The 27,381-nt window shown below is 33.7% G+C and overlaps 1 protein-coding gene across 1 annotated transcript in view; it reads right to left on the bottom strand.

Moving 5' to 3' along the window:
• The window catches only part of LOC127544708 (uncharacterized), a 145,794-nt gene that overhangs the window by 15,202 nt on the left and 103,211 nt on the right, over window positions 1-27,381 (bottom strand). The window contains exons 8-9 of the mRNA XM_051971474.1: window positions 7,696-7,843; window positions 6,066-6,209 (exon numbers count right to left, since the gene is read on the bottom strand). Coding sequence (XP_051827434.1) covers window positions 6,066-6,209; window positions 7,696-7,843 — 292 coding nt within the window. The remainder of the gene's footprint in view (window positions 1-6,065; window positions 6,210-7,695; window positions 7,844-27,381) is intronic.

Here is a 27,381-nt window from a genome sequence, read left to right as displayed (position 1 = left end):
AGCCACCTACAATGTAGATGATCTAATGTACTCTGAGTGCAAATTGAGGTATAACTTTTTTGCTTTCTTTCCTTTTTTGTTATATGGCTAATATGGAAATGTTTCACATGGTTCAACATGTATAATTTATACCATCTTGTTTTCCTTCTCAGTGGATGGGGTAGTGATGAGAGGGAGGGAGAGAATTTGGAACTCAAAATGTTAAAAGAATGTTTAAGATACATAATGTTATAGGAAGGAAGCAAGGAAGGAAGGAAGGAAGGGAGAGAGGAAGGAAGGGAGGGAAAGAGAGAGGGAGACAGGGAAGAAGAGAGGGAGGGAGACAAGGGGGAAGGAAAAGAAAAATATCTAAAATATGTATTAAAGATTTATAGAAAATCATCCTTTTGGAAAGGTTGGAAAGGAAGTAGTTCAAAAGATCCCATTTTCTAAATACATACTGAAGAATATGCCTGGAATCTATGATTCATTATTAATATTTTATTTCTTGATATAAAAATTTGAAAGAGTTGGTTTCTAGTAACTCAAAATTCAATCTAAATTTAGTTTTTTAATTTAAAGCCTCTCATAATTAATAATTAATTACAATAAATAATTTTTGAAATACTCTATCTCTACCCCTGCCCACTCTTCAGAATTTGCCATCTCTCTCTCTCTAAAAAGAGAAGTCTCACCAACAACTCAAACTCACTAATCCCCAAAACAAATGTATGTCCGTGGTTTGAAATTCTTTTCTTCTTTATCATTTTGTGTGTATGTTTTGTGTGTATGTGTGTGTGTGTATGTGTGTGTGTGAGAGAGATATTCAATCATTTACCAAATCCTCTTGATTCTACTCCTTCAGAATTCCTCAAATCCTTTCCCTTATCTCTATTCCTAATGCCAAAACCAAAGTCCAAGGTCTCATTACTGCTTGCAAAACTATTATAAAGGTTTTCTCACATTATACTTCTACTATTTTCTATTATTCCTCTGCTCACAAATATTCTGTGGCTCCTCACTGCCTATCAAATAAAAAGAACCTAAGACCTTTCACAATCTGGTACCATCTTACCTTGACAACCTCATCTTATATTTTCCCTATATTTTTTACTTCTGATTTTTATATTATACTTAAACTGAATTAATTTCTATTTGCTGTGCCAAAACCATACTTTTCAGTCTATGTATCTTTTCCTAATCTATTACCTATTTCCTGGTTATTTTCTATTCTTCCTTTAGGGTCAAAAAACTTCTTCATAAAGGCTTCTGTAATCTCCTCCTCTCATGTAGAATTTTTTGCACTACTCTATTCAACTTATATTTATTAATGTATTTTGATTATGAGCTTCTTAAGAACAAGGATTAAATTTTGCTTCTCTTTGTATCTATAGTACTTAACTCAGTTCCCAACATATTGTAGGCGGTTCATAAATGCATAGAATGGTTGACTGATTATATAGTATTATACATTTTAGTTATACATATTTATATTCCTAGTACACTGGAAGCCACATGAGGATATGAGCTCTCTTCTCCTCCCAGTGTGATGTTCTATATCTAGTAGGTATTTAATAAGTCTTTACTGAATTTGAGTTAACCTCTGCTCTTGGAACATCTATGTTTACAAAAATCATAAATCAATGACATAAATCCAGGGTTAAGTAAAACAATAACACTGTCAAAAATAAATTATTTTATCTATAACAAACATGGAACATAGAACATAGCCTTTAGGATTGAACAAACATCAATAATCCAAGTTAAAATACAGTTTTAGCCTGATCATTATCAAGCAAGCTAACATTATCGCCCAACTTCTCTTTAGAGAGTGAAGCCTTATACTTTATATTACCACCTAGCACAGTGCCAGGCACATAACAGATACTTACTAATTAATTGACTGAATAATTATAACTGACTAACATATTTGACTGAATAATTGTAACTAAAAATGGTGGAAAGTAAATACCAGTTAATAGGGAAAATCAGCTTCAACTTCAGCCTCATAAATAAGCCAGAATTCTTTTTCTTAACCCCAAAGATAACAGATATTAATTGTGAGAATTATTCATTTGAAAGCAATTATATTCATTTCTAAGGATACATAATTACCCATTTTTGCATTGCCACTATTGTAGGACAGTCCCTGCATTTGTATACTTAGGCATCATTTTATATGCTCAAAAACTGAACAAAACATTGTATATGAGGTATAAGACATTTCTTTAGGTATTTTGAAGCTTAAAAATGACTTCTCAAAATTAATAATTAATTTGGTAATTCATGACATACTTTTAGATTTTTAAGCAATTATTGAATTTTAAAATATATGATTTGCCTAAGATTGTAACAATTGTTCTGATAGTATTTAGCAGCTATATAGCTTTAAATGCAAGCAAATACTTAGGTTCTTCATGAATGGCAACTATGATTTCCTTTTTTCAATCTCAGACAAAATTAACTTGTAAATTCACATGTATTTTCTCTTAGAAATAGTTATAAATTTTTTTGCCATTACTCCACCATTAAGCCAACTGAGCTACTTAAATGTTTTTCAAATCTTGACCAGCATTGTGTTTCAAAGGCAGCATAGTGTGATGGACAGAGCTCTTGCTTAGGAACTCAAAGGTTGGGGTCTTGTTCTGACACTAACAATCTATTATATGTTGGTTTTCATTAAGTCAATTCAGTCAGTCTCCATAGATAATACTATCCACAGGGTTTTCTTGGCATTTTCTACTTCAGCATATAAGTCCACATATGCCCAAGGTCACACAGCTAGTTTCTAAGGATGAATCTGAATCTAGGTCTTCCTGACTCCAAGCCCAGTGCTCTGCAGACTGAATCCCCTTGCTGCCTCCAAAATACATTGGACAAGTTGCTTAAATTCTCTGGACCTCAGATTCTTTTTTTGTTCCCCCAAAAAGTGATCAATTTCAATTCTACTATCTATCTTATGATCTTATGGTTAATATAATGCTCTTTAAGTTAGCGTTCTGCAGTTTTGAATATTTCTCTCTACAAAACTAGTATAGGGCTTTATAGCTCTAAACCAATCCTCAATTTCAATTTAATTGAAAAGCAAAGTATAGCAGCCAATTTATTGCAGTTTATTTTTTTAATAAAGTCCTCAGCTACAGCTTTTATATCCTTAATACAGGCTGGTTATTTTTGAATTGATGGAATGAAGCCAAGAGGCACTGAAGAATACAGATTGAATTTTGTTTCCTGCTATAAAAGCTAGAGTAAATAAAACCTTATGAACAGAGGAAAAGAGCAAGATTAGCTTATGTTGAAAAACCCTCAGTTTAAATGATTAGATTCAAAGGACCAAATCTGGTCTGACAACACGGACTTTATTTAACTATGATTAGAAGTTTCATGTTAGAACATTAAACTAAATGTGAAAGTGGCTGTCCAATTGAGTGGCCTGGTGCAATGGAAAGAATGGAGTGAGAGTATGTGGGTTCCCAACTTGGCTTTCCTTCCTGCTGCTTCCTACCTGAATGATGTTGCACATATGACAACCCTTCTATGACTCAATTTCCTCTTTTAAAAATCAAGGGAGTTGGGCTATGATGACATCTAAAATCCATCCCTTCCACCTCTACATATATGATCGTATGGTGATAAACAGCTTTCAAAAAGAAGGATAGGTTTTGTTATAGTGCTATTTTCCCTTCCCCCCCCCAAAAAAAATAAAGACTAAACTAAAAGATGTAAAACTATAGAAACTCAGCAGCACTGTATCAGAATTCTATCAGGGAAATGGAATTATCTTGTCAATTATTCTAAACTATCACCTAGCCCATCTCTTGAAATATGAAAAACTCAATTTTGTTCTGCACTCTGCTTTCAATGTCAAAGACAAACAAGTGGATGGCAGAGATTTATTAGATACTCAGATACAACAATTCCAATTTACATTACTAATCTAAACTTTTGCTAGTGACAGCATTGTGGAGCTGTAAAATTATAAGTGTTATTCATAAGGATGACCATGGAATAGCACAATATCTTGAAATGCCTACTAAATAATAAAAGATAAATTCTACTCTGTTCTCTATACCATTTTACTATTAAATTTCCTAATCAGGTCAGTACTGGGTTATATTGCTACAATGCCAAGCTTATGCTTCTTGCTTCAGGAATGTAGAATATAAAGAAATTCCTACAAGACTCTTTCTGCCCTGAACATGGGGGAAACAAGTGCTCCCACCATCCTTCTGATCATTTTCCCCAATAATTGCATTTTTATTCTTTCAAACTAATTAAGAGATATGATAAATACAATAACTATCAATTAAGTTTAATATTTAAATAGCCATAATACCTAATAATCAAACCAATAAATAGCAGCAATTACTATTTCTAATTTTTAAAAATGGTTTTCCCCCTGTGTTTGTCAATAAAAAGTTATTATAAAATAAAATAAAAATATGATGGTTCTCTGGGAGCAGGTTTCTTGGAGAGGTTTTCTGGAGGCAGCCTTAGTTTTGGTTCAGAGTAATAATCACCTCAAATATAGCCAGGAGTTAAAATCCAATCTTTTATTTTTCTCTTCCAAAACAGCCCGGTTAGTTTTCCTTGGTTCTGAGAACTCTTGTTGCTAGTCCTTTTGCTTCTGCTTCTGCCAGCCTCAGCCTTTTCTCTTCCAAATCCCCAGTTCTTCCCGACTGCAGTCTCTAGCTTGTCAATCTCTTCAACTGACTAACTGATTGATTGAGGCTCTAAGAGCTTCTTAAATATGATCTCTTAAAGGTATGAACCCAAAAGTTGACTCCTCCTCTGAGAGAGTGGGATTGTGGGAGGTGTAACTGTGAATCTCCCAAACTTGTGAACTCTAATGTGTGACCTCTAATGTGAACTCCCAAAGATGTGAACTCCAAAGGTATGAACCAATTACATAAGCATTGTTTCTATCAACTCTAATGAGTTAACACCTCATTTCAAGTTCTGGCTCATAACACAAATACATGCAGACCTTTCACTGAATTCATGATTCACAGTAATTTAGACTGTGTCAATACAGATTGTAATGAACACTGACAGTGTTGATTTTACAGTGCTAAGTAGATGATTCTCTATCCCCCAAACTTTATAATACAGTAGAGGATATTAGTATTTCATTTATGAAAATTGAATGTTTGCATTTATTGTTTGCTTTTGAATGCAATTATTAAAGATTCAGGTGTCAAGATAATAACAACATTAGCAATGCCACGTTATTTTCAGCCTTCATATCTCATATTAAAAGGCAGTATAGAGATACTGATATATTCTACATATTTTAATTTTTAAAACTGGTAAGTCTTATTGCCAGTTTCTGTAATTCTTGAAACTACATATATAACCAAAGGATCAAAGATTTAGGGTTTAAGGAGATTGTTAGAGCTCAACTTCCTTCTTTTGCAGATGAGGAAATCCCAAGCCAAAGAAATGAAGGCACTTTCATCTCTGAAGCTGCCATTCCATCTGGATGACAGAATTGAACAGAATCCCTACAGATCATTTCATTCTTTGAAACACTTAATGACCGAAAGATACTTATATTAATTAACAAAGAAATGTAAACAGTATTGAATAAGTACAAAGTGAAGTCAACAGCCAAGCAAATTCTTACCTACAACCTTTGCTGGCATTATTAGTATTCTCAATGTGAGCACAAAAAAAAAAAAAAAAAAAAAAAAAAGAAATATAGATTCAAGACAGATGTGAATTTTAAGACAAATTGGTATAGTGTGTGCTATGTAAAAAAGGCATTAGTTATTACTATTCATGGGTTCTCACTCAGAGCAAAGGATATCTCTAATTAGGAGCATTAAGCATTCCTTCATTTGACATAAGGGAAAATTAAGTATTAAACAGAATTTCTGTAACTGACTTTTGAATATAATGATCAAGTTGCAAAGTCACCTCTAAAAGAAAAACTAACTTCCAAAGTCCTAAGACATCAGTTTGTCAAGAAGAGACGAATTATTTTCTTCTTCAGATGCCAGCCTTGTTTTCATAGATTTACAGGAAAGCTGAAAAGGCAAATTTTCATTTTTTGCTGTCTCAAATTGAACAAGTAAAATTGTTACCTTCATGCTGTAGATTCTCTGATGGAGTCAAAGTGTCAACTGCCTCTTGAATCTGTCCAGCATTGTTTTTTAAAACATAGAGAAAGTGTTTGAAAGCAGTATCTGATGGTTCCAATGTAAGGTTTATATAAGAGGAAAGAACATCTGCAAGAAGAAAAACATACATATACATAAGACTGACATATGAAATACAACCAAGGCAGATACAACATTTTTTTTCAGAGCTTCTTCTAAGGAAATATAGGTGAATATGTGCTTACATTATCTGTGCTGCAGCAAAAGAAAAGGGTATGGCTACCCAGGGTCAGAAAAATTGTTCCAGAACCAATTATGAATAAAACAAAATATACCATTTAGTAAAAGAACAGTTATCTAAACTTTCATATACATACATACATACATCTCTGTTTATATGCCACTAGAAAATAAGTTTATTGTCATGAAACAAAGGATTTGGAATTAGATGGGACTTTAATCATGTAATATACTTATACAAATAATTCAAGTCTAGGTGCTATGTTCCTTTTCTCTTAAATTTAAATCTTCTCAAAAGACCTTAATGTGCTAGCACTCTCCTTCCTCCCTCTCCCTTTCTTTCTCTCTCTTTCTCTCTTGCTCTCTCTCTCTCTCTCTCTCTCTCTCTCTCTCTCTCTCTCGTGTGTTGTGTGTCTTCAGTTATGAGTCGGAAAATGGACTGCTTCACTCATCTGAGTCCAGTCAAACTAAGCTCAGAGAAACTCATTACCAAAAGGCTGGCCATCAAATGCCTGCTTTTGGCATAGCAACTTTGAAGTATAGAGAATAGGATCTGCTTTGATGACTTCTGTACTCATGAAAACATGGGTTTTTTTTTTTTTTGAAGTACTGAAAAAATAAATTCAATATTTTTAAAATAAATTCTAAATTGCCCAAACATTTCTTTTATGAAAATGAGGGCGTCTTTCTGATTTTGATGAAAATGGTAGACAAACTTATCTCTAGAATAATTGAATAATTTAAGAAATTCTGCACAGAAGCAAGGACATGTAGACTAGATGATTTTCTGAGACCTCTAAGAAAGACTGAAATCAATAACAGAAAATAAGTTTATAAATATCAAATAGTTTGATTTTTACATTGATAGGATCTACAATGAAGGATTATTTAAATAAGTGATACAGGTATATTAAAAAAGGATAAACAAATAGACAGATATATATGTACTTATCTGCTACCTAATTTACGTTAATAACAATGACAGAAAGTTGAAAGAGCCAGAGAATGTAAATAAGGAAATTACTACATAGTAGCAGCTACATTTTAGCTACAGAAATGAAACTGTTTTAGGGAAAAGAGTGTAGGAAAAGTCATCTTTTCCATTTCTGAAAGGCATATATACTGAATAAAAAGTTCAGTTCAGTTCAACACTAACAAAAAAAAAAATACTAGTGACAATTTTCAGCACTGACTTGAACTCTAAGGGTGAAAGTTCTAGGTATATCAAATTTTCAAGAGTTCTAAGGCTAAAATGCCACCATTTATTTAAATAATACTTATAATTTTCATGGTTTGGTATTTTCTGTATCTTCCAAACAGTATATATAACTGGAGATTACCTTAAGTCTTAGACACTGACTGAATTGCTACTTACCTTTTAGTGGGGAACATAGAATACCATCAATATTTGCCAGGAATGAGTGGTAGACTTGCTTTATAGCATCAAAAACATCTTTGGTGTACTTAATTTGGAGGTCATAGATACTTCGATGGAAATTAACTTCTGCTTGTAGAGCATTTATCTGAAATCAAAAATGTATAAAACATAAACATAATTACTTATGCCAAGCAAAATGAACTTAGTTGACTAAGAAATAAAGCATACTTCCAGGTAATGGTAGGTAATGGGTAAAAGATTTAAAATGTCCATTTATTAAGCAGATTCCTGTCATTCTAATTGGTATACCTTTATAATAACAGAGCTAGAGCTATTCAACCAAAATAGCAATATTGGGGTATGTGTTTAGTGATTTTGATTAATATGATACCATCAACATAAAATATTTCAGTACCAATCTAAGTAGTTGTGTCTCAATTAGCAACTAATATAGTTTGGAAAATCAAACTGATAAAAATAAGTTTATCTAATTGTATTCTTATCACCAAGACAAAATGGCAGCCAATTGATTGCACATTTCATGGCAGCAACTAGGAGATGAAGTCATTGCTGACCAGACGTTAGATCAGAAATAATTTACTAAGTATGTGTAGTGTTTTCTCAAGTCAAGTAAACATTTTTAATGAAAGTATTCAATTTCTACTTTGCATTCAGTAAAAGATAAGAGTCCAACAGAGTAGAAACCCAGTTTTCAAAGTTAAAATGTGATATATAGAAATGGAAGATGGAAGACATATTTTAAAATAAATTACTTTTTTACGTCTTTGATAATAATAGTCATTTGAACTCTAAAGATATTATTTCCATAAAATAATTTTTTTTACATTTCACGGACCTTTAAATTAAATACTCTAAAAATAAAAAAATTTGTGATAAATGAAGACTTGCCTTTCTCAAAATATCCAGGATATTTCAGCATTATAATCGTATAGTTTGCTAAGTGACTCTTATTTATTAGTATACTTTTCTAATAACATGAATTTGGCCATATGTGGAAGCTAAGAGTTTTCCACAAATTCAAAAACAAACTTATTGAAATAAGATTGCTGAGATAAATGAAACATTTGGGATAGGTCTTGAGAGGTGAATAGAAGAATTTGTCTTTGGATACACTAGGCATTAGTAAGTTACTATAGATCTAGGGAAGTCAGAGAGGGTTGTATGTGTGTATGTGTGTATGTGTGTGTATGTATATATGTATGTGTGTGTGTATGTATGTATATGTGTGTATGTGTGTTTCAGAAAGAATAAGATATTGCGGGAAATTAAATTAATTTCTCTAAAAACTGTATTGCATTGATAAGAATACAGTGAAACTAATGAGAAATTAACTAGAAGCATGTTTCAGTAAAGTCAAGATATGCACAATGAAAATTTAGATTAAGTTGTTCTTTAAATATAATAGAGGCAAAATCTGAGATATATTTCAAAAAACTTGGTAATGAATAGGAAACAATGAAAAATCCTTAACTCTTAAAAGACAAGAGGGGCCTGACTACTGAATATTTTTCATCATGTTAAAGATATAGCCATACAAACCTGGCTTTTAATAACAATCAATTCAATTTGATAATTCTTAAGTGCCTACTTGTCTATGTGTAGGAGAGTATTTCTATGTGACTACACTATGAACCAAAAATATGGGACTGAGGGGCTCAGTGGTTGATCTGCTGTAATTAAGACCCTCTCATAGACTCTCTCATAGACTCAGTAGTGGAGCAGATTAGTGGGACAGTTTCCAGTCCCAGCTTAGAAGGCTTCTAAGAAATCAGGCTGTTTCCTAGAAAGAGCAAGCAAAACTTCCCCCTCCAAATACAAGGAGCTCCTGTGTTCAAAGCCAAGACTCAGAGATGCACTAGAAGCTTTTGACAGCACCTCCTTTATCACAGGAGCAGTTCTCAACCATTAAAGTTTAAAAAAAAAAAAAAAAGGAAATACAAAAAGGGAAAGAAAATGAGCAAGAAACAGAAAAGAATATTGACCATGGAAAGCTACTGTGGTGACAGGAAAGACCAAAACACCAACTCAGCTGAGGATAAATTATTCACAGAGGAAATCTCAGAGTGATATGAATTGGTCACAATTGCATTTGCACTGAAGAAAATCATACATTAAAAACTAGAATAGGGCAAATGGAAGCTAATGACTCTATGAGACATCAAGAATCAATTAAACTAAAAAAAAAACTGAAAAAATGGAGAAAAATATAAAATACTTTTTTTGGAAAAACAGCCGACTTGAAAAATAGATCCAGAAAAGAGTTTAAAAATTATTGGTCTAGGTAGACCATTGGTTTAGGTAGGCCATGACTAAAAAAAGAACCTGGGTAACGTTCATCTGATATACTAGAACCAGAGGGGGAAATCGTCATTGAAAGAATCCATCAAACAGCTCCAGAAAGAGATCCCACAAGGAAAACCCCAAGGAACATTGCTGCAAAAATTAATGGAAAAAACCATATAGTGTTAACTTTTATCGGAGAAAAAGAAATTTGGGAGCTATGGTATGTGAAAAGTTATAGTATATGAAAGTAATAGAATATTATTATTCTATAAAACATGATAAACAAATTGATTTTAGAAAGGCTTGGAAGGATTTACACAAACTGATGCTGAGTGAAACAAATAGAACCAGAAATACATTGTACACAGTTACAGCAAGATTGTACAATGATCAACTATGGAAAAACTTGGTTCTTCTCAGTGGTTCAATGATCCAAGAGATCCCAATAAACTTTGGATAGAAAATGTCATCTGCATATAGAGAAAGAATTACAAAGACTAAATGTAAATCAATACATACTATGTTTACTTTTTTCTTTTTTTTCTCTCTTGATTTTTCCTTTTTATCCTGATTTTTTCTTTCCCAACACGATTCATAAAGAAATGTGTATTTGAAAAATTTATGTATATGTACATCCAGGAAAAATTATAAATAAATTCTAAATGTAGCTCTAGAGCTTTTGAATTTTTTAATCATTCTTGAAAAACTTTCTCTTTGATCTAGGGGTTTCAAATTTTGGCAACAATATTCCTATGTGTTTTACATAAAGGATCTCATTGAAGTGGTGATTGGTAGATTTTTTCTATTTCTACTTTCCCCTCATATTCTATCTCTTAAGGACAATTTTCTTGGATTATTTCTTGCATTATTGTATCAAGATTCTTTTTTGGTCACAATTTTCAAGTACTCCAATTATTCCTATATTTTCTCTTCTTGATCTGCTCTCCAAATCTGTTGTTTTTCTTATAAAATGTTTCAGATTCTGTTCTATTTTTTCATTCTTTATAATAAGTTTTATTATTTCTTGGTTTCCCATAGCTTCATTGGCTTCTTCTTGCCCAATTCTAATTTCCAAAAAATTATTTTCATCTTTGAGACTCTGTATCTCCTTTTTATAGTAATTTTTTTCACAATCTTCTTGTTTTTCTTGGATTTTTTTGTTTGTTTTTCCTCAATATCTCTCATTTGATTTTAAGTTCTTCTATAAAGTCTCTTTGGAGTAGAAGAAGTTGTTGTTTTTACTTCAATGTCTTCCTATGCAGATGAAACACTGGTCTTTCCTGTTCCCATAGTAAGTTTCTATGGTTGAGTTTTTTCTTCTTTTTTTAAATAAGAAGCTAATACCTCTTATTAAAAGAACCTCTAATCATGAGGTGGGGGGAGGGTGCGTCTAACTTCACTTCAGCTCTCCTCTATGACCTGGCATCCCAAACCAACAGCTCCCCACCTACTCCAAGTGCCAGCAGCCAGCAGTGACCCTTCCCTCTTGGCTCTGCACACACTGCTGGTTCCTTCTTGCCTAGGACCTTGTCTCTGCAGCATAGCTGGGTCTGGCATTCCTAATCAGTAGGGCTTCACTCAGTTTTCCCTGACTCAAACTCCCCAATTTTTCAAGTAGTCCTGGAGTTTCTGTAGTTCCTGCTGAGGTTCCTGCCACATCGAGCTCACCTCAGGGGACCTTACCTAGTGTTTGTTTGGAGCTGGCCCAGAAGTGTTTGTACTTCACAGAGGTTAATCTCCAGCCTGGGGTCATTCTTTCTTTGGATGTTCTTGGCTTGTACCAGGAAGACCCTTGTTCTGCAGCATGTCTTCTAGATTTTTCACCAGTCTTTGTTCTCCCTGAGAGATAAATCTGTTCATTGTGTGTGGGAGGGATCTGAAGAGCTTAAAATTTGCCAACCCTACTTAGCCATCTTCCCAGAATCCTCCCCTTGTCTTCAATTATTTTAAATGTAATTTCTATATTTCTTATTGCAGGGTTTGTTTAGTAGTATATAGATATACTAGTGATTTATATAAGTTTATTTTATATCCTTTAATGTTTCTAAAATTGCTCATTACTTCAACAATTTTTTTAGTTGACTTTCTGGGACTCTCCAAGCATACCATCATATCATCAGCAAAAAATGATAGGTTTGCTTCCTTGTTGCCAATGTTTAGCCCTTTAATTTGTATTTTCTTGTCTTAGTGCTATAGCTAGTATTTATATTTACAGTACTGAATAACAATGTTGATATCAAAAATATTTGTTTCTTGGCTTTAGATACTGTTTATCATTTTAAAAAAATTTCTATTCTTATGCATTCTTGTATTTTTAATAAGAATGTGCATTGCATTTTGTCAAAGCTCATTCTGTATCCACTGAGATAATTATTTTGTTTTTAAAAATTTTAATATTGTCAATTATGTTTATAGTTTTATATAGAAATGTTATATAGTAATATAATTTCCTAATATTAAAGCAGGCCTGCACTGCTGGTATGAAGCTAGCCTGGTCATAGTGTATGATTTTTGTACTATATTGCTATGATCTCCTTCCTAATAGTATTTTATTTTAAAATTTTTCATCTATATTCATTAGGGAAATTGGTTTATATTCTCTTTGTTTTTGCTTTCCCTTATTTGGAGTATCAAAACTATGTTTGTGTCATGGAAAAAATCTGGTAGATTTCCTCCTTTATCTACTTTTTCAAATGGTTTCTATAATATTGGAATTGCTTGGTCTTTAAATGTTTATTAGAATTTGCTTGTAAATTCATATGGTCCTGGGATTCTTTTCTCTCATGAGTTCATTTATGGTTTATTCAAATTAATTTCTAGTCTATTTTCTTTTTTGTTAATCTAGACAATTTATAATATTCATCCATTGGGGGAGCATAAAATAGCTTCTAATAATTGCTTTAATTTCATCTTCATTGGCTGCACATTCATTCTTTTCACTTTTAAAACTGGTAATTTGGTTTTCTTCTTTCTTTTTTTTCTTTAGATCAAATTAGTCAACTAGTTAGCTAATTTGGTCTAAACAACCATCTTCTAGTTTTATTTATTCAATATTTTTTTATTTTCCATTTTATTTGTCACTCCTTTGATTTTCAGGATTTCTATTTTGGTATTAAACTTCAGAATTTTTTAGTTACTTCCTAGTTTTTGTTGTTATTGCTGTATACCCAATTCACTAATCTGTTCTCATGGCACAGTATTAATATTATTATCTTTAATGAAACTATTGCTTCTACTATTTGTTCTTTGATTCACCATCAATTTCTAATCAATGTTTGATTATGCTTCAAAGGCTCTTTATTGAATAAAAAAATTTAATTGTATTATGATTTGAGATGAGGAGACTCATTTGTCTATCAGGTTTTTATTGCCCTGATACACTGACAATTTTTGTGAACATGTCATGTACAGCTGAATAAAAGTATACCTTTTTCTATTCCTATTCATAATTCTTCAGAATTTTACCACATCTAACTTCTAAAATTCCATTTATCATTTACTTCTTTCTCATTTGTATTATGATTAAATTTATCTAGATCTGAGAGAGGTAAATTGAATTCTCCAACTAGTACTGTTTTACAATGTTTGTCTTCCTATAACTCATTAACTTTTCCTTCTAGAATTTGGATGCCATGCCATTTGATGCATGTGTGTTCAGTATTGATATTGTCTGATACTTTTTAGCAAAATGCAGTTTCCCTTATTATCTTTTAATTAGGTCTATTTTTCTCATGTCTTTGTCTGAAATCATAATTTTTACTCTAGCAAAAGCATAATAGATTCTACTCCAAACCTTTACTTTAAAATTGTGTCTATTTCAAGTGTATCTCTTAGATTTTAAAATATTTATAAAGCTTTTTTATTTTCAAAACACATGCAGAGATAATTTTCAACATTCATCCATGCAAAAACTTGTGTTCCAATTTTTTTTCCTTCCTTACCCCCACTCCCTTTCCTAGATGGCAAGTAATCCAATGTATGTTAAACACATGCAATTTTTTTATACATACCTCCAAAATTACCATGCTACACAGGAAAAATCAGATCAAAAAGGAAAAAATGATAAAAGAAAACAAAATCCAAGCAAAAGAACAACAAAAGTGAAAATACTATATTGTGATCCACATTCAGTCCTCCAGTCCTTTCTGAATCATCTCCAAGTGTGTCTCTTAGAAAACAGCATACTGTTGACTTCTGATTTCTAATCTATTCTGCTATCTTCTTCCATTTTATGTGTGAGTTCATTCCAATCATATTCAGTTATGATTGTGTTATTTCCTTCCATCTTACTCATTTCTTTTATCCTTCAATGTTTTTTTTTTTAAATCTTGTTCTTTCCTCAAAGTCTGACCACTGCCTCCTAATCCATCCTCAGACTTATCACTTCCCCTTTCTCTTACCCTCTTCCTCTTTTATTTCCATGTTGGGTAGGATGATTTTCTGTACCCAGCTCTGTGTGTGTGTGTGTGTGTGTGTGTGTGTGTGTAATATATAAAAATATATATGTGTGTGTATGTGTAATATAATCTTTCTTCTGCTATACTCTCATTCTTTGAGCCAGTTTAGAGTAGAGTGAGTTTCAAGCATTGCTCATTCCTTCCCATATTTATCCCCACCAAAGTCTTGTAAAAACTATTCCTTGTGCATCAGTTTTTGTGAGATAATTTCCCCCATTCTGCCCCCTTTCCCTCCCTTCTCTCAGTGGATCCTTTTTTATCCTTCCATTCTTCTTTTAAGATCATCTCAACAGAATATGCCCTTTGCCTAAGTAATCTTCTTTCAACTACACCAATGATGATAAAATCCTTAGATTAATATTATATGTATCATTTTCCCATGTGGGAATATAAACAGTTTAACTTGATTAAGTATTTTATTTCTCACTCAAGTTTACCTTTTTATGTCTTCTGTCTTGTGTTTAAATGTCAAATTTTCTCTTCAGCTTTGGTCTTTTCATCAAGAATGCTTAAAAGTTTACTATTTCGTTAAATGTCCATTTTTCCCTGTAGGATTTCCTCTGTACTACTTAGTTTGGCAGAGTTGGCTATTCCTAACTCTTTTGCTTTCCAGAACATCATCTGCCAAGCCATCCTGTCCTTTATAGTATTAATTACTAAATTCTATGTGATCCCTTCATGTACTTTGTTTCTGGTTGCCTGCAGTATTTCTTCCTTTACATGGGACTCTGGAATTTGGCTATAATATTCCCAGGAGTTTTCATTTTGGGATCTTTTTCAGAAGATGACCAGTGAATTCTTTCCATTTCTATCTTGCTCTCTGGTTTTAAGATATGTGGTGAGATGTACAAGTGTTCAGGAAAGAGTAGGACTTCTGATATGAGGGCTACTGAGCCCTTTTAAGGCTGCTTTTTTACCTTTGGTATCTACCTGAGTCACTCAACTCTCACCTGTGGCTCTAAGAAGCTGCAGCATGAACAGTGGTCACATGCCAGTGAAATATTTTGGCATACAAGATAAAGCAGGCTGAAGGTAACTGATGGACCTCAAACTCATCTATGAGTTGGGAAAGGGATTCTGCTCTATGCATGTAAGGATTTCCCTTGATAGAATGGGGCAGATAAGAACAGTTTGTTTCAATGATCATAAAGGTGGCTAAACCAGGCACCATAGGGTGCTTGGAGGTTAGATATATAAGATTCTTCCCCTGAATCCCAAATTATCACCAGTCTTTTTGATTTTTGTCTTACCATAAGACTCCAATGACTCTGGAAGACACAGTCAGACTGACAACCACACAACTCTAGCTCACTTAAATCTAATTTGTATGTGAGTCATAAGATACCACAAAGTCCTGTGGAGGCAGGCAAGCAATGAAGCGGCAGGTGCGGATGTACTGGGAACTATAGTCACAGTCTTGCACAGGGCAGTCCAGGCCATAAGACAAATCATCTCACTGGACTGAAGCAGTAGTGGGATGCATCAGCTCCCTGGGCACCTGAATAGTCTTTTTTAAGGACTACTTTTTGACCAATGTGAGGAAGGGAGTGTCTACAAATTGTCTACTTCACCTAACTTAATTCTAGCCTGCTTCCAATGACAAGAGGGATTCTTACTTTGCAGGAGAAAATAAAAAAATTACTTACCATCTAAGGAGAGGAAAAAGCAGGAGGTTCAGAAATTGAAACTCAAAACTTTAAATAATTTTTTTTAATTTCAAAAAAGAAATAAAAAAGAACCTAATCTAGCCAACAAGTCAGTATACTTGTCAAAAGCAATAGACTCATGACAATGCAATTTCCACTCTCAGGAAATTACCACATCATCATCATCAGTGCATATGCTCCCATCGTGACAAACCCTGAAGAAATCAATGAAAACTTTTATGAAGGCCTGGAGACCTTCATCATCAATGTGCCTAGAGAACAGGCTCGTAATTCTGGGTGACTTTAATGACAGAATACCACAGATTATCAGACAAAATAGAGTCCTTGGGATAAATGAAGCTGAACAGCAGTAGCAATGGTCACTTATTAGTAAAGATGTGTGCATCTCATGACCTTCTTATCACCAATACTGTCTTCCACTTACCTAAACTCAATAAAACTTCATGGATGTACCCTTGCAGCAAATGTTTAATAGACTAAGCCATTGTTAAAGGAAGGGACAGACAGGATGTGAGAGTGATGAAGGTGTTGTGTAACAAAAAGTGCTAGACCCCTTAAACATTTGATTCAACAGAAGTGGCAGCCTCAAAGCAAGATTAGATCCAAACGAGTTATTGTCAATAGATTAGAGTACTTCTCCCAGTGTGAAATTTTGTTGCTAATGTAGAGGGAAAGCTGAACCAACACAGATAGCAATAGAAAGAAATGGGCAGTTTTCAGAGATTTGATATACAGCACGACATTTACTCATCTGGATCAGAACACTCATAAGCATCAAGATTGGTTTGATGAAAATGATAGAGAAAATCATAAATCGCTACATGAAAAATGATAGTTTTACAGGGTTTATCTACAGGATGATGCATCATCTCTAAGAAGGCAGCATTTAACACCATCAAAAGTAAAGTGCAAGCAAAGCTTAAAAACATGCAGCATTATTGTCTCAGTAAGAAGGCAGATGAAAATCAGTTTTACACTAATATTACAATTTATTTTGCACTGACATACAATTTAAAACAGCAAATAAACATCAATCTGTATTTGACAAGTTTAAAGGTTTAACATTTTAGTATAAGAATTATTATTTGGTTTAAAAAAATGCTGGAAGAACCAGAAATCAATATGGCAGAAACTGAGCAAAGACTGATATCGTACACCAAAATAATATCTTACACTAAGATAAGGTCAAAATAGATACATGATCTAGATATAAAAAAAATTTTATAAGAAAAGGAAAGGAAGGTGGAAGATATTTATTAGTCTTATGAATAACTGAACAATTTGTGAATAAGATAGCAGAGTCAGGCATAAAAATAGATAATTTCAAGTACATTAAATTAAAAAGATTTTGTACAAATAAAACAAATGTAGCTAAAATCAAAGTCTCATATCTAAAATATATAAAGAACTTTGTCAAATCTGTTTGAATACAAATCATTCCCCAATTGATAGTCAAAAGACATGACCTGACAGTTTCCCAATAAAGAAATCAAAACAATTTATAATCATGTAAAAAATGCTCTATTCTTTATTGATTAGAGAAATACAAGTTTAAAAAAACCATAATTTCAAACTGACTAAAATGAAAGGAGGAGAAAGTGGCAAATGTGGAGGGGATGTGGATAAATCAGGAAATTAAGTCAGTTGGAATTGTGAACTGATCCAACCATTTTTAAAAGAAATCTTGAATTATGCCCCAAAAGTTATTAAACTACTTATATCCTTTGACCCAGCAGTACTACTACTATTTCCAGAGATGATCAGAGAAAAAGAAAAGCAATCTTTATGTTCTAAAATATTTATAATAGCTCTCTGTGGTGGTAAAGAACTGAAACTGCAGGGATGCCCATCAATTGGGGAATGGCTAAACAATTTGTGATATATGATTGTGTTGGAATACTACTGTGCTATGAAAAATGATGAGCTTGATGATTTTAGAAAAACAAAATAAGACGTATGAAATAATGAAAAGTGAAATGTTTTTCACTGAGGCAATTGGGTTTAAGTGACTTGCCCAAGGTCACATGGCCAATAAGTATTAATTGTCTGAAGCCAGATTTGAACTCAGCCTTACTTCAGAGCTTATTGTCTATCCACTATGCCATCTAGCTGATCCTAAAAGATATTGTTTTAAGAACAACTATGAGTGAATAAGTTATGTTTACTATTATTTACACTCAAATTAACTATAATTAACAAATGAGGAAAGACACTGCTGCAAAGAAAGAACTGATAAATAGAAGTATATAGGGAATAATTTTATATGTGTATGTGTGTGCGAGTGTGTATCTATTTCTGTCTAATGACAGCTATCTCCACAGTGAAAGGAGACGAGGAGAGAAAAAGGGGGGGGGGAAAGAAATTTCCACAATAATTTTGTTGTTTATTTGAAAGGAATAGCAAGTTGTGCATAGTAGATTTGTAGTTTCATGAGCAGTCATCTTTTTATTGTATTATGTGTTGGAAATGTATTTTACTCCAGAAATTTAAAAAATATATTAATACTCCAAAGTATTTTTATGATGCCCTAAAGACTATGGGCCAAAGATCTATGTTGCATCTCAACTGCTCAGCACTGATTGGATCCACATTGATTAGTGATAAGGACATGATACTGGAAAGTTGAGCTGAACACTTCCATAGTATTCTCAATAGATCTATCATCAACTAGTGCCAAAGCTATTACTGTTATCTCAGGTTGAAGTCAATTCAGCTCTAGCTAAATTTCCAACTGAAGAAAAGATTTTGAATGCCATTCCTCTCATATGGCAAAACACCAAACTGCAGGTGCTGATTCTATTCCACTGCTCATACAAAAGATGACTAATATCTTCCAGGTTATATGGCAAAATAAAGTTATTCCTGGGAGATCAGGAATGCCTCCATTGTTCATTTATATAAAAGAAAATAGGTTTTCTTGTGATAATCACAGCAGGTTTCTCTCTCTCTCTCTCTCTCTCTCTCTCTCTCTCTCTGTCTCTCTCTCTCTCTCTCTCTCTCCCATTGCTTACAAAATTTTTGCCCAAGTTCTCCTAAATGGATTGATCCTTCACCTGGAAAATGGTCATCTACCTGATAGCCATTGTGGCTTCAGAAAGGGCTAAGGAACAGATGACTCAATGTTTACTGCCTGACAATTCCAAGAGAAATGCTAGGGAGAGAACAGAAGTCTGTATAAAACATTGGTCATTTTGAGCAAGGCCTTTGATAGTGTCAATTATGAGGGCTTGTGGAAGATCAGGTCAAAATTCATCAGAAAAATCCATCAGTATCATCTGCCAATTCCATGATGGCATGCTTGCATGAGTTCTGGATAATGGACAATGCTTTCATACTTTTCCAGTCTCCAATGGAGTGAAACAAGGCTGTATCTTACTCCCATGCTTTGAAGTATGATGTTTTCAACAGTGCTGTCAGACTCCTTCAACAAGGATGAAAATGTCATCAAAGGCAGCTACTGATTTAACCAGTGGTAAATTATTTAGCTGGAAAGGTTATAAATCATCACTAGAGTGGACAAAGCCCTGGTACACAAATTTTTGTTCACAGTTAATTGTACACTCAATGCAGCTTCTGAGGCTGAGATGCAACAGAGTATGGCTCAATTCTCTGGTCTTATATTAATTAATTGCCTGACAATTAAATGTGAAAAAAACAAAGTTCTCCACCAGCCAGCACTATACCATCCATACACTGAACCATTAGTTACAGCAAATGAAGAGGTGACAGTAGCTGTACAAATGGTTAATAAGATTGATACATGCATTACCAGAGCTAGTTCAATGTTCTGAAGGCTTTGGAAGAATGTGAGAAAGAGAAGAAGTATTAGGCTGGCTACCAAACTGCAGGTCTACAAAGCCACTGAACTGATGTCACTGCTGTATGACTGTGAAAACTGAAAAGTATACCAGCTCCATGCTAGGAAATGCAAACACTTCCATTTGAATTGTCTTAGGTAAATTCTTTAGATTATCTGGCAAATAAGACACCAGCCATGGAGCTCCTTTCTCAAACTGAACTGCCAAGCATTGTAACTCCACTGCAGAAAGAGCACAATGCCTTTGGGCTCACCACATTGCCTGAATGCCAAACCTATGTTTGCCTAAAAGACTACTTTAGGGAGAATTTACACAAGACAAATGCTCATAGAGAGAGCAGAAGAAACAATATAAGCCTACTCTCAAGGTCTCCTCTGAAGAACTATGGAATCAATCATGAGACAAAGGAAACACTGGCACAAAATTACCAGCATGGCATGATACATCACAGAAGGGGAGTAAAGCATAATTGAAGTAGATCAAAAGAAACATGAAATGCACAAATTTAGTGATATCTTCACTCCAAATGCTCATATAGTCCATTTGTGCCAGACCTGTGGTACAGACTTCCAAACTCACAATCAGACAGTACATACATATATCATGACTCTGACACTCTGACATACTGATGTCATTTAGTCCTAACAACAAAGAAATCCAAGCAGTCTTCCCTTAAAATTTTTTGAAATAAGATATCTAGGTTCTTTTTTTATTCATGGTTTTTAGATGGTCTTAATTTTTTTTCAGTCAACAAAAGGAGGTTTACTTGTCCTTGATGTAACAAGGCTATGAAACAAAGATACAACAGCATTTATCTGGATGAGATTTCACCTGGTCTCATTGGTTCTGAATAGCATGGTTTTCAGACACAGACAAAATTGAAGAAGCTCCCAAAGTTTTATTTCCTAAGGATATTTTGTTGTTAAGTAACAAGGAAACTGCATCAGGGATTCATGGACCAGAGATAACTTCGTTGCTTTTTGGAAAAGTTAATCTCTGTTTCAGAAGATGAGAGTGTCCTAGTCCTCTCAAATAGATGAAATGAATTCTGTTCTATCTTGTTAGACTATGTACTTGCATGGGAACCAAGAGCTCTTTACTTATTCTACAGAGGCCTAGACATAATCAAATTCTCATGTTCTCATGAGAAACTGTAGATGGGGGGCATGTGCCTTTCATTTGTTATTATGAGATGCCTCCAAAATAACACCTGGTTTATGTAAACCCAGAGCTCTGGTTCTGGAAAAGGGCTACACTGAAATTGAAATATTTTATGGCTACAACTCTTCTTTGATCATATCACTCTGGTTAACTCTGAAAAAAAGAGAGTGACATTACTGTGGTATGAATTATTCTTGATGAAGCAGGATATTGGCTATTGGTAATCACTTTCTAAAGGCTCATAAACTAATCCGTTAGTAATGTGTTGTAGAATTTTTCCAAAAATTTAAGTCAAGCTCTTTAATCTACTCAGGCTCAGCCAAACTTTTCCTTTTCTTTGAAAACTGGGCCAACATCTGCCCTTCTCTAGTCCTAGAACACCTCTCCTTTTCTTGAATGTTTTTCAGACTTCACCAACAGCAATGAATCAGCACATCTGCCAGTTCTTTTAGTATTTTAAATATAGTGCTGTTTAGTTCATAGAAGGTCCTGTTCCTTCTCTCATGGAAAAAGTTAGATGCTTCTAAACAGTCCCACTTGTCTTGAATTTCTAATTTCTTATAGAAATCATGTTGTAGGATTCTGGTTATCAAGGCTGATCATCCACTTTTGGTGTTCTCTGGCACCCGATTCTCAGCCATGACGCTAAGAAACTGTAGCATGAGTAGCAGCCACATCCCAGTAAACCATCTCTGTAGATGGACTAAACCAGGTTGAGGGTAATCAACAAGCCTGAAATCCATCAGTGAAGTAGGCAGAGTGTCTACTCTAAGCATGTGAAGACTTCTCCTACTAGCAGAGGTGGATGAGAACAGTTTTGTCCAATGGTCATGAAAGCAGGAACTTTTTGCACTTAAAGCTGGATAAAACATGGAAGATACTAGGATAATCCACTGCATGTGGGCCATTGCTAGTCACCTTGACTTATGTATTCACCAAATTACAATGACTTTGGCAAAAAAAAAAAAGTGAAGCTAATTTTGTGTGGTTCTGCCTTACAAATCCTATGATGTCCCTGATACTCTTTGAAAAATGAAGGACAAACAACAATATAATCTACCAAGTAAATAATATCTAGGTCTAGAATCAGTGAAACATCAGAGAGTGATTAAGGCAGCCATAAAAACTTACATTGCACTGCTTCTGGAAATGCAAGAGTGAATGAATGAAAAAGGATTTATTAATCACATATTATGTATCAAGCACTTTACTAAATGTTTGAGACCCAAATACAAAAGCAAAAATCGTCCCTGACATCCAAGAACTTTCATTCTAAATGGGAGAAAACATTAGAAAGCATGCATAAAAATACTGGGATCAGAAAGGTAAGAGATTGTCACACTGCTTCCAGAACAATGGCAACCTTCATTTCTTTGGGGTTAATGGTGTTAGGACTAAAGTGAAGAAGGAAAAATGCGAAAGTGATAAAGAAAAGGAAAGGTGAAGGAGTACTAAGGGAATTGGTAAGGAGACTGGATGAAGTGAAAGTGAAGAAAGAGAGAATATGAAGTGAAATATGGCCGGGTTTTATCGAAACATTTTTCTAAGAGAGAAGTTACCCATCAGAAAAGTGGCACCCTATAAATTCCTTGAGCAGTTGCTCTATAGTGTGATTGGTAGTAGGTGAGGAAATTGTGGAAGAGAAAAGCTTGTGATAAGTCTTTGATTCACTAGCTCTGCATTGCCCAAGAAGATTCTGTGGATTTTCTACCAATTAAGGAGTGGGCTTTTATGGAAGCAGGTTTAGATAGTAAGCCATTTGGATTTCTTCAGGCCTATACATATTATTCAAGCCTAGAAAAATGCTCAAAAAGAGAAAACCATGGAGGAAAAGATCCAGTCAAATCCTCTTCCCATATGTTTCTATGCCTAGAGAATCTATTAAAAGCACATTTTTTGAGAGAGCAGGTCTTTTACCCCTGCTAATCCCAGTCTGCAAAGAGCACATCATAAGAGCTGGCCATTGCAAAGATGAGTTGCAGAACTAACTGGGGAGAGAGATAATTTGAAAGTAGTCACTATGTAGAGCTATCTGGAGATTTATAACCTCTATTTCTGTGTATTCTTCAATAAAATTTATGTTAGCAAACCAACCATGAATACAATCCATTTCATCAGGCCCTAGAAATCCAATGAACACAAGAATAAAATAAGTGATCCATAACTTGCAGTCATGCAGTTATCATAATGACTTAAGTGTTAAAAGGATTTGTTTGTTTGTGGAAGTTTCTACTCATTAAAAATACTAAAAGACATTCAACATGGAATCAATCTTAACTCCTATTTGATTCTGGACTCAACCAACTCATTATCTAAATAACACGTATAGTCAAGATAGTTTTAGCTTAGAGATTCTCTGTCTCTCCCCATCTCTCTTCTATCACCTTTCCCCTTTCCCAAATCTCTTTCCCCACTACTTTCCTGCAGAGTATGATAGATTTCTATAACCCATATTGAGTGAAATCCACTTCCATCAGAATACAGCCTTATACAGTATCACTGTTGAAGTATATAATGATCTCCTGGTTCTGTTCATTTCACTCAGCACCAGTTCATGTAAGTCTCTCCAAGCCTTTCTGCATTCATCCTGCTGGTCATTTCTCACAGAACAATAATATTTCATAACATTCACATACCACAATTTACCCAACCATTCTCCAATTGATGGGCATCCATTCATTTTCCAGTTTACAGACACTACAAACAGGGCTGCCACAAACATTTTGGCACATACAGGTCCCTTTCCTTTCTTTAGTATCTCTTTGGGGTATAAGCCCAGTAGTAGCACTGCGGAATCAAAGGGTATGCACAGTTTGATAACTTTTTGGGCATAATTCCAGATTGCTCTTCAGAATGGTTGGATTCATTCACAACTCCACCAACAATGCATCAGTGTCCCCGTTTTCCCGCATCCCCTCCAACATTCATCATTATTGTTTCCTGTCATCTTAGCCAATCTGACAGGTGTATAGTGATATCTCAGAGTTGTCTTAATTTGCATTTCTCTGATCAATAGTGATTTGGAACACTCTATCATATGAGTGAAAATAGTTTCAATTTCATCATCTGAAAATTGTCTATTCCTATCCTTTGACCATTTATCAATTGAAGAATAGCTTGATTTCTTTAAATTAGAGTCAATTCTCTATATATTTGCAAATAAGGCCTTTATCAGAACCTTTAACTATGAAGATGTTTTCCCAGTTTGTTGCTTCCCTTCTAATCTTGTTTGCATTAGTTTTGTTTGTACAAAGGCTTTTTAATTTGATATACTCAAAATTTTCTATTTTGTGATCAATAATGATCTCTAGTTCATCTTTGGTCACAAATTCTTTCCTCCTCCACAGGTCTGAGAGGTAAACTATCCTATGTTCCTCTAATTTATTTATAATCTCATTCTTTATGCCAAAATCATGAACCCATTTTGATCTTATCTTGGTATATGGTGTTAAATGTGGGTCCATTGATTCTGATTTTCAATGAAGTATTTTTTTCACTCACATTTTTTTTAATATCTTTTTCTAATTGTCCAATTGAGTTTTTAATGAGTTGTTTTGTTCTATGGAATTTGTTTCCATTTCACCAATTTTATTTTTTAGAGAGCTATTTTCTTTTTCCAGTTCCACTAATTCTGTTTTTCAAGGAATTGGTTTCTTTATCCACTCTATCTTTAAATGAGTGAGATGACTTATCCAGACTCTCTTTCCAAGCTTCCCTTTTCTTAATTTCTTCTATGAGAGTCTTTTGTGTTGAGGACCAGATCATATCCCCCTTTGGGGATTCATCTGGAGACAGTCTATTTTTAGTCTCCTCAGAGTTTAAAGTCTGCCCTCTATCTATATAGAACAGAGACCCTCAAACTTTTAAAATAGGGGGCCAGTTCATTGTCCCTCAGACTGTTGGAGGGCCAGACTATAATAAAAACAAAAACTTTGTTTTGTGGGTCTTTAAATAAAGAAACTTCATAGCCCTGGGTGAGGGGGATAAACATCCTCAGCTGCCAAATCTGGCCCACGTAGTTTGAGGAACCTGGTACAAAGGCTGTTTAACTTGCTATAATTAAAATTTTCAATTTTGTGATCAATTATGATCTTTAGTTCTTTTTTGGTCACAAATTCCTTCCTCCTCCACAAGTCTGAGAGGTAAACTATCCTATGTTCTTCTAATTTATTTATAATCTCATTCCCTATGCCTAAATCATGAATTCATTTTGATCTTATCTTGGTGTAAGATATTAAGTGTGGGTCCATGCCTAGTTTCTGTCATACTAATTTCCAATTTTCCCAGCAGTTTTTGTCAAAATTGTGAATTCTTATCCCAAAAGTTGAGGTCTTTGGGTTTGTCAAACATTAGATTGCTGTAGTTATTGACTATTTTGTCCTGTGAATCTAACCTATTACACTGATCAACTAGTTTATTTCTTAGCCAATAAAAAATGGTTTTGGTGACCACTGCTTTATATAGTTTTAAATCAGGTACAGCTAGGCCACCTTCATTTGATTTTTTTTTTCATTAGTTCCCTTGAAATTCTTGACCTTTTGTTCTTCCAGATGAATTTTGTTGTTATTTTTCTAGGTCATTAAAATAGTTTCTTGGAAGTCTGATTGGTATAGAGCACTAAATATATAGATTAGTTTAGGGAGTATTGTCATCTTTATTATATTTGCTTGGCCTATCCAAGGGCACTTATTATCTTTCCAATTATTTAGATCTGACTTTATTTGTGTGGAAAGTGTTTTGTAGTTTTGCTCATATAATTTCTAACTTTCCTTTGGTAGATAGATTCCCAAATATTTTATACTATTGACAGTTATTTTAAGTGGAATTTCTCTTTGTTTCTCTTGCTGTTGAATTTTGTTAGTGATGTATAAAAATAGTGAGAATTTATGTGGGTTTATTTTGTATCTCGCAACTTTGCTAAAGTTGTGAATTATTTCTAATAGCTTTTTAGTAGAATCTCTGGAGTTCTCTAAGTATACCATCATATCATCTGCAAAGAGTGATATTTTGGTTTCCCCATTACCTACTCTAATTCCTTTCATCTCTTATTGCTGAAACTAGAATTTGTAATATAATATTGAATAGTAATGGTGATAATGGGCAACCTGGTTTCACTCCTGATTTTATTGGGAATAGTTCCAATTTATCACCATTACATATCATTTTAAATAGATGCTACTGACTATTTTATGGAAAAGTCCATTTATTCCTATGTATTTTTAATAGGAATGGGTGTTGGATTTTATCAAATGCTTTTTCTGCATCTATTGAGATGATCATATGGTTTTTGTTAATTTCGTTGATATAGTCAATTATATTAATAGTTTTCCTACTATTGAACCAGCCCTGCATTTCTGGTATAAATCCTACTTGGTTATGGTATATTATCGTGAGGATGATTTTCTGTAATCTTTTTGCCAGTATTTTATTTAAGATTTTTGCATCAATGTTCATTAGGGAAAAAATCAGGGATAATTTTCTTTCTCTGTTTTCAACCTACCTGGTTTAGGTATCAGTACCACGTCAGTGTTATAAAAGGAATTTGGTAGGACTCCTTCAATTCCTATTTTTTCAAATAGTTTATATGGCATAAAGAACGATTAATTGTTCATTAAATGTCTGGTAGAATTCACATGTAAATCCATCTAGTCCTGGGGATTTTTTCTTAGTGAGTTGATTAAAAGTTTGTTCTCTTTCTTTTTCTAAAATGGGACTCTTTAACCAATTTACTTCTTCCTCTGTTAAGCTGGGCAAGCTATATTTTTGAAGGTATTCATCCATTTCATTTATCAAACTTATTGGTATAAAGTTGGGCAAAGTAACTCCTAATTGTTGCTCTAATTTCCTCTTCATTAGTGGCAAGTTCTTCCTTTTCATTTTTAAGACTAACAATTTGATTTTCCTCTTCCCTTTTTCTAATCAAATTTACCAAGTATTTATCTATTTTGTTGTTTTTTCATAAAACCAACTCTTAGTTTTATTTATTAATTCAATTGTTTTTTATTTTCAATTTTATTAATTTCTCCTTTTATTTTTAGAATTTCAAGTTTAGTATTTGACTGGGATGGTTTTAATTTGCTCTTTTTCTAGCTTTTTTAGTTGCAAGCTTAGTTCATTGATTTTCTCTTTCTCTCTTTTATGCAAGTAGGCCTGTAGAGATATAAAATTTCCCCTTATTACAACTTTGGCTGTATCCCACTCATTTTGGTATGATGTTTCATTATTGTCATTGTCTTGGGTGAAATTATTGTGTCTATGATTTTCTGTTTCACTCAA

Source organism: Antechinus flavipes, chromosome 1 (assembly GCF_016432865.1).
Source record: "Antechinus flavipes isolate AdamAnt ecotype Samford, QLD, Australia chromosome 1, AdamAnt_v2, whole genome shotgun sequence".
Classification (NCBI taxonomy): Eukaryota; Metazoa; Chordata; class Mammalia; order Dasyuromorphia; family Dasyuridae; genus Antechinus; species Antechinus flavipes.
The sequence above is the reverse complement of the archived record's forward strand: the minus strand, read 5'-3'. Positions and strand labels throughout refer to the sequence as shown.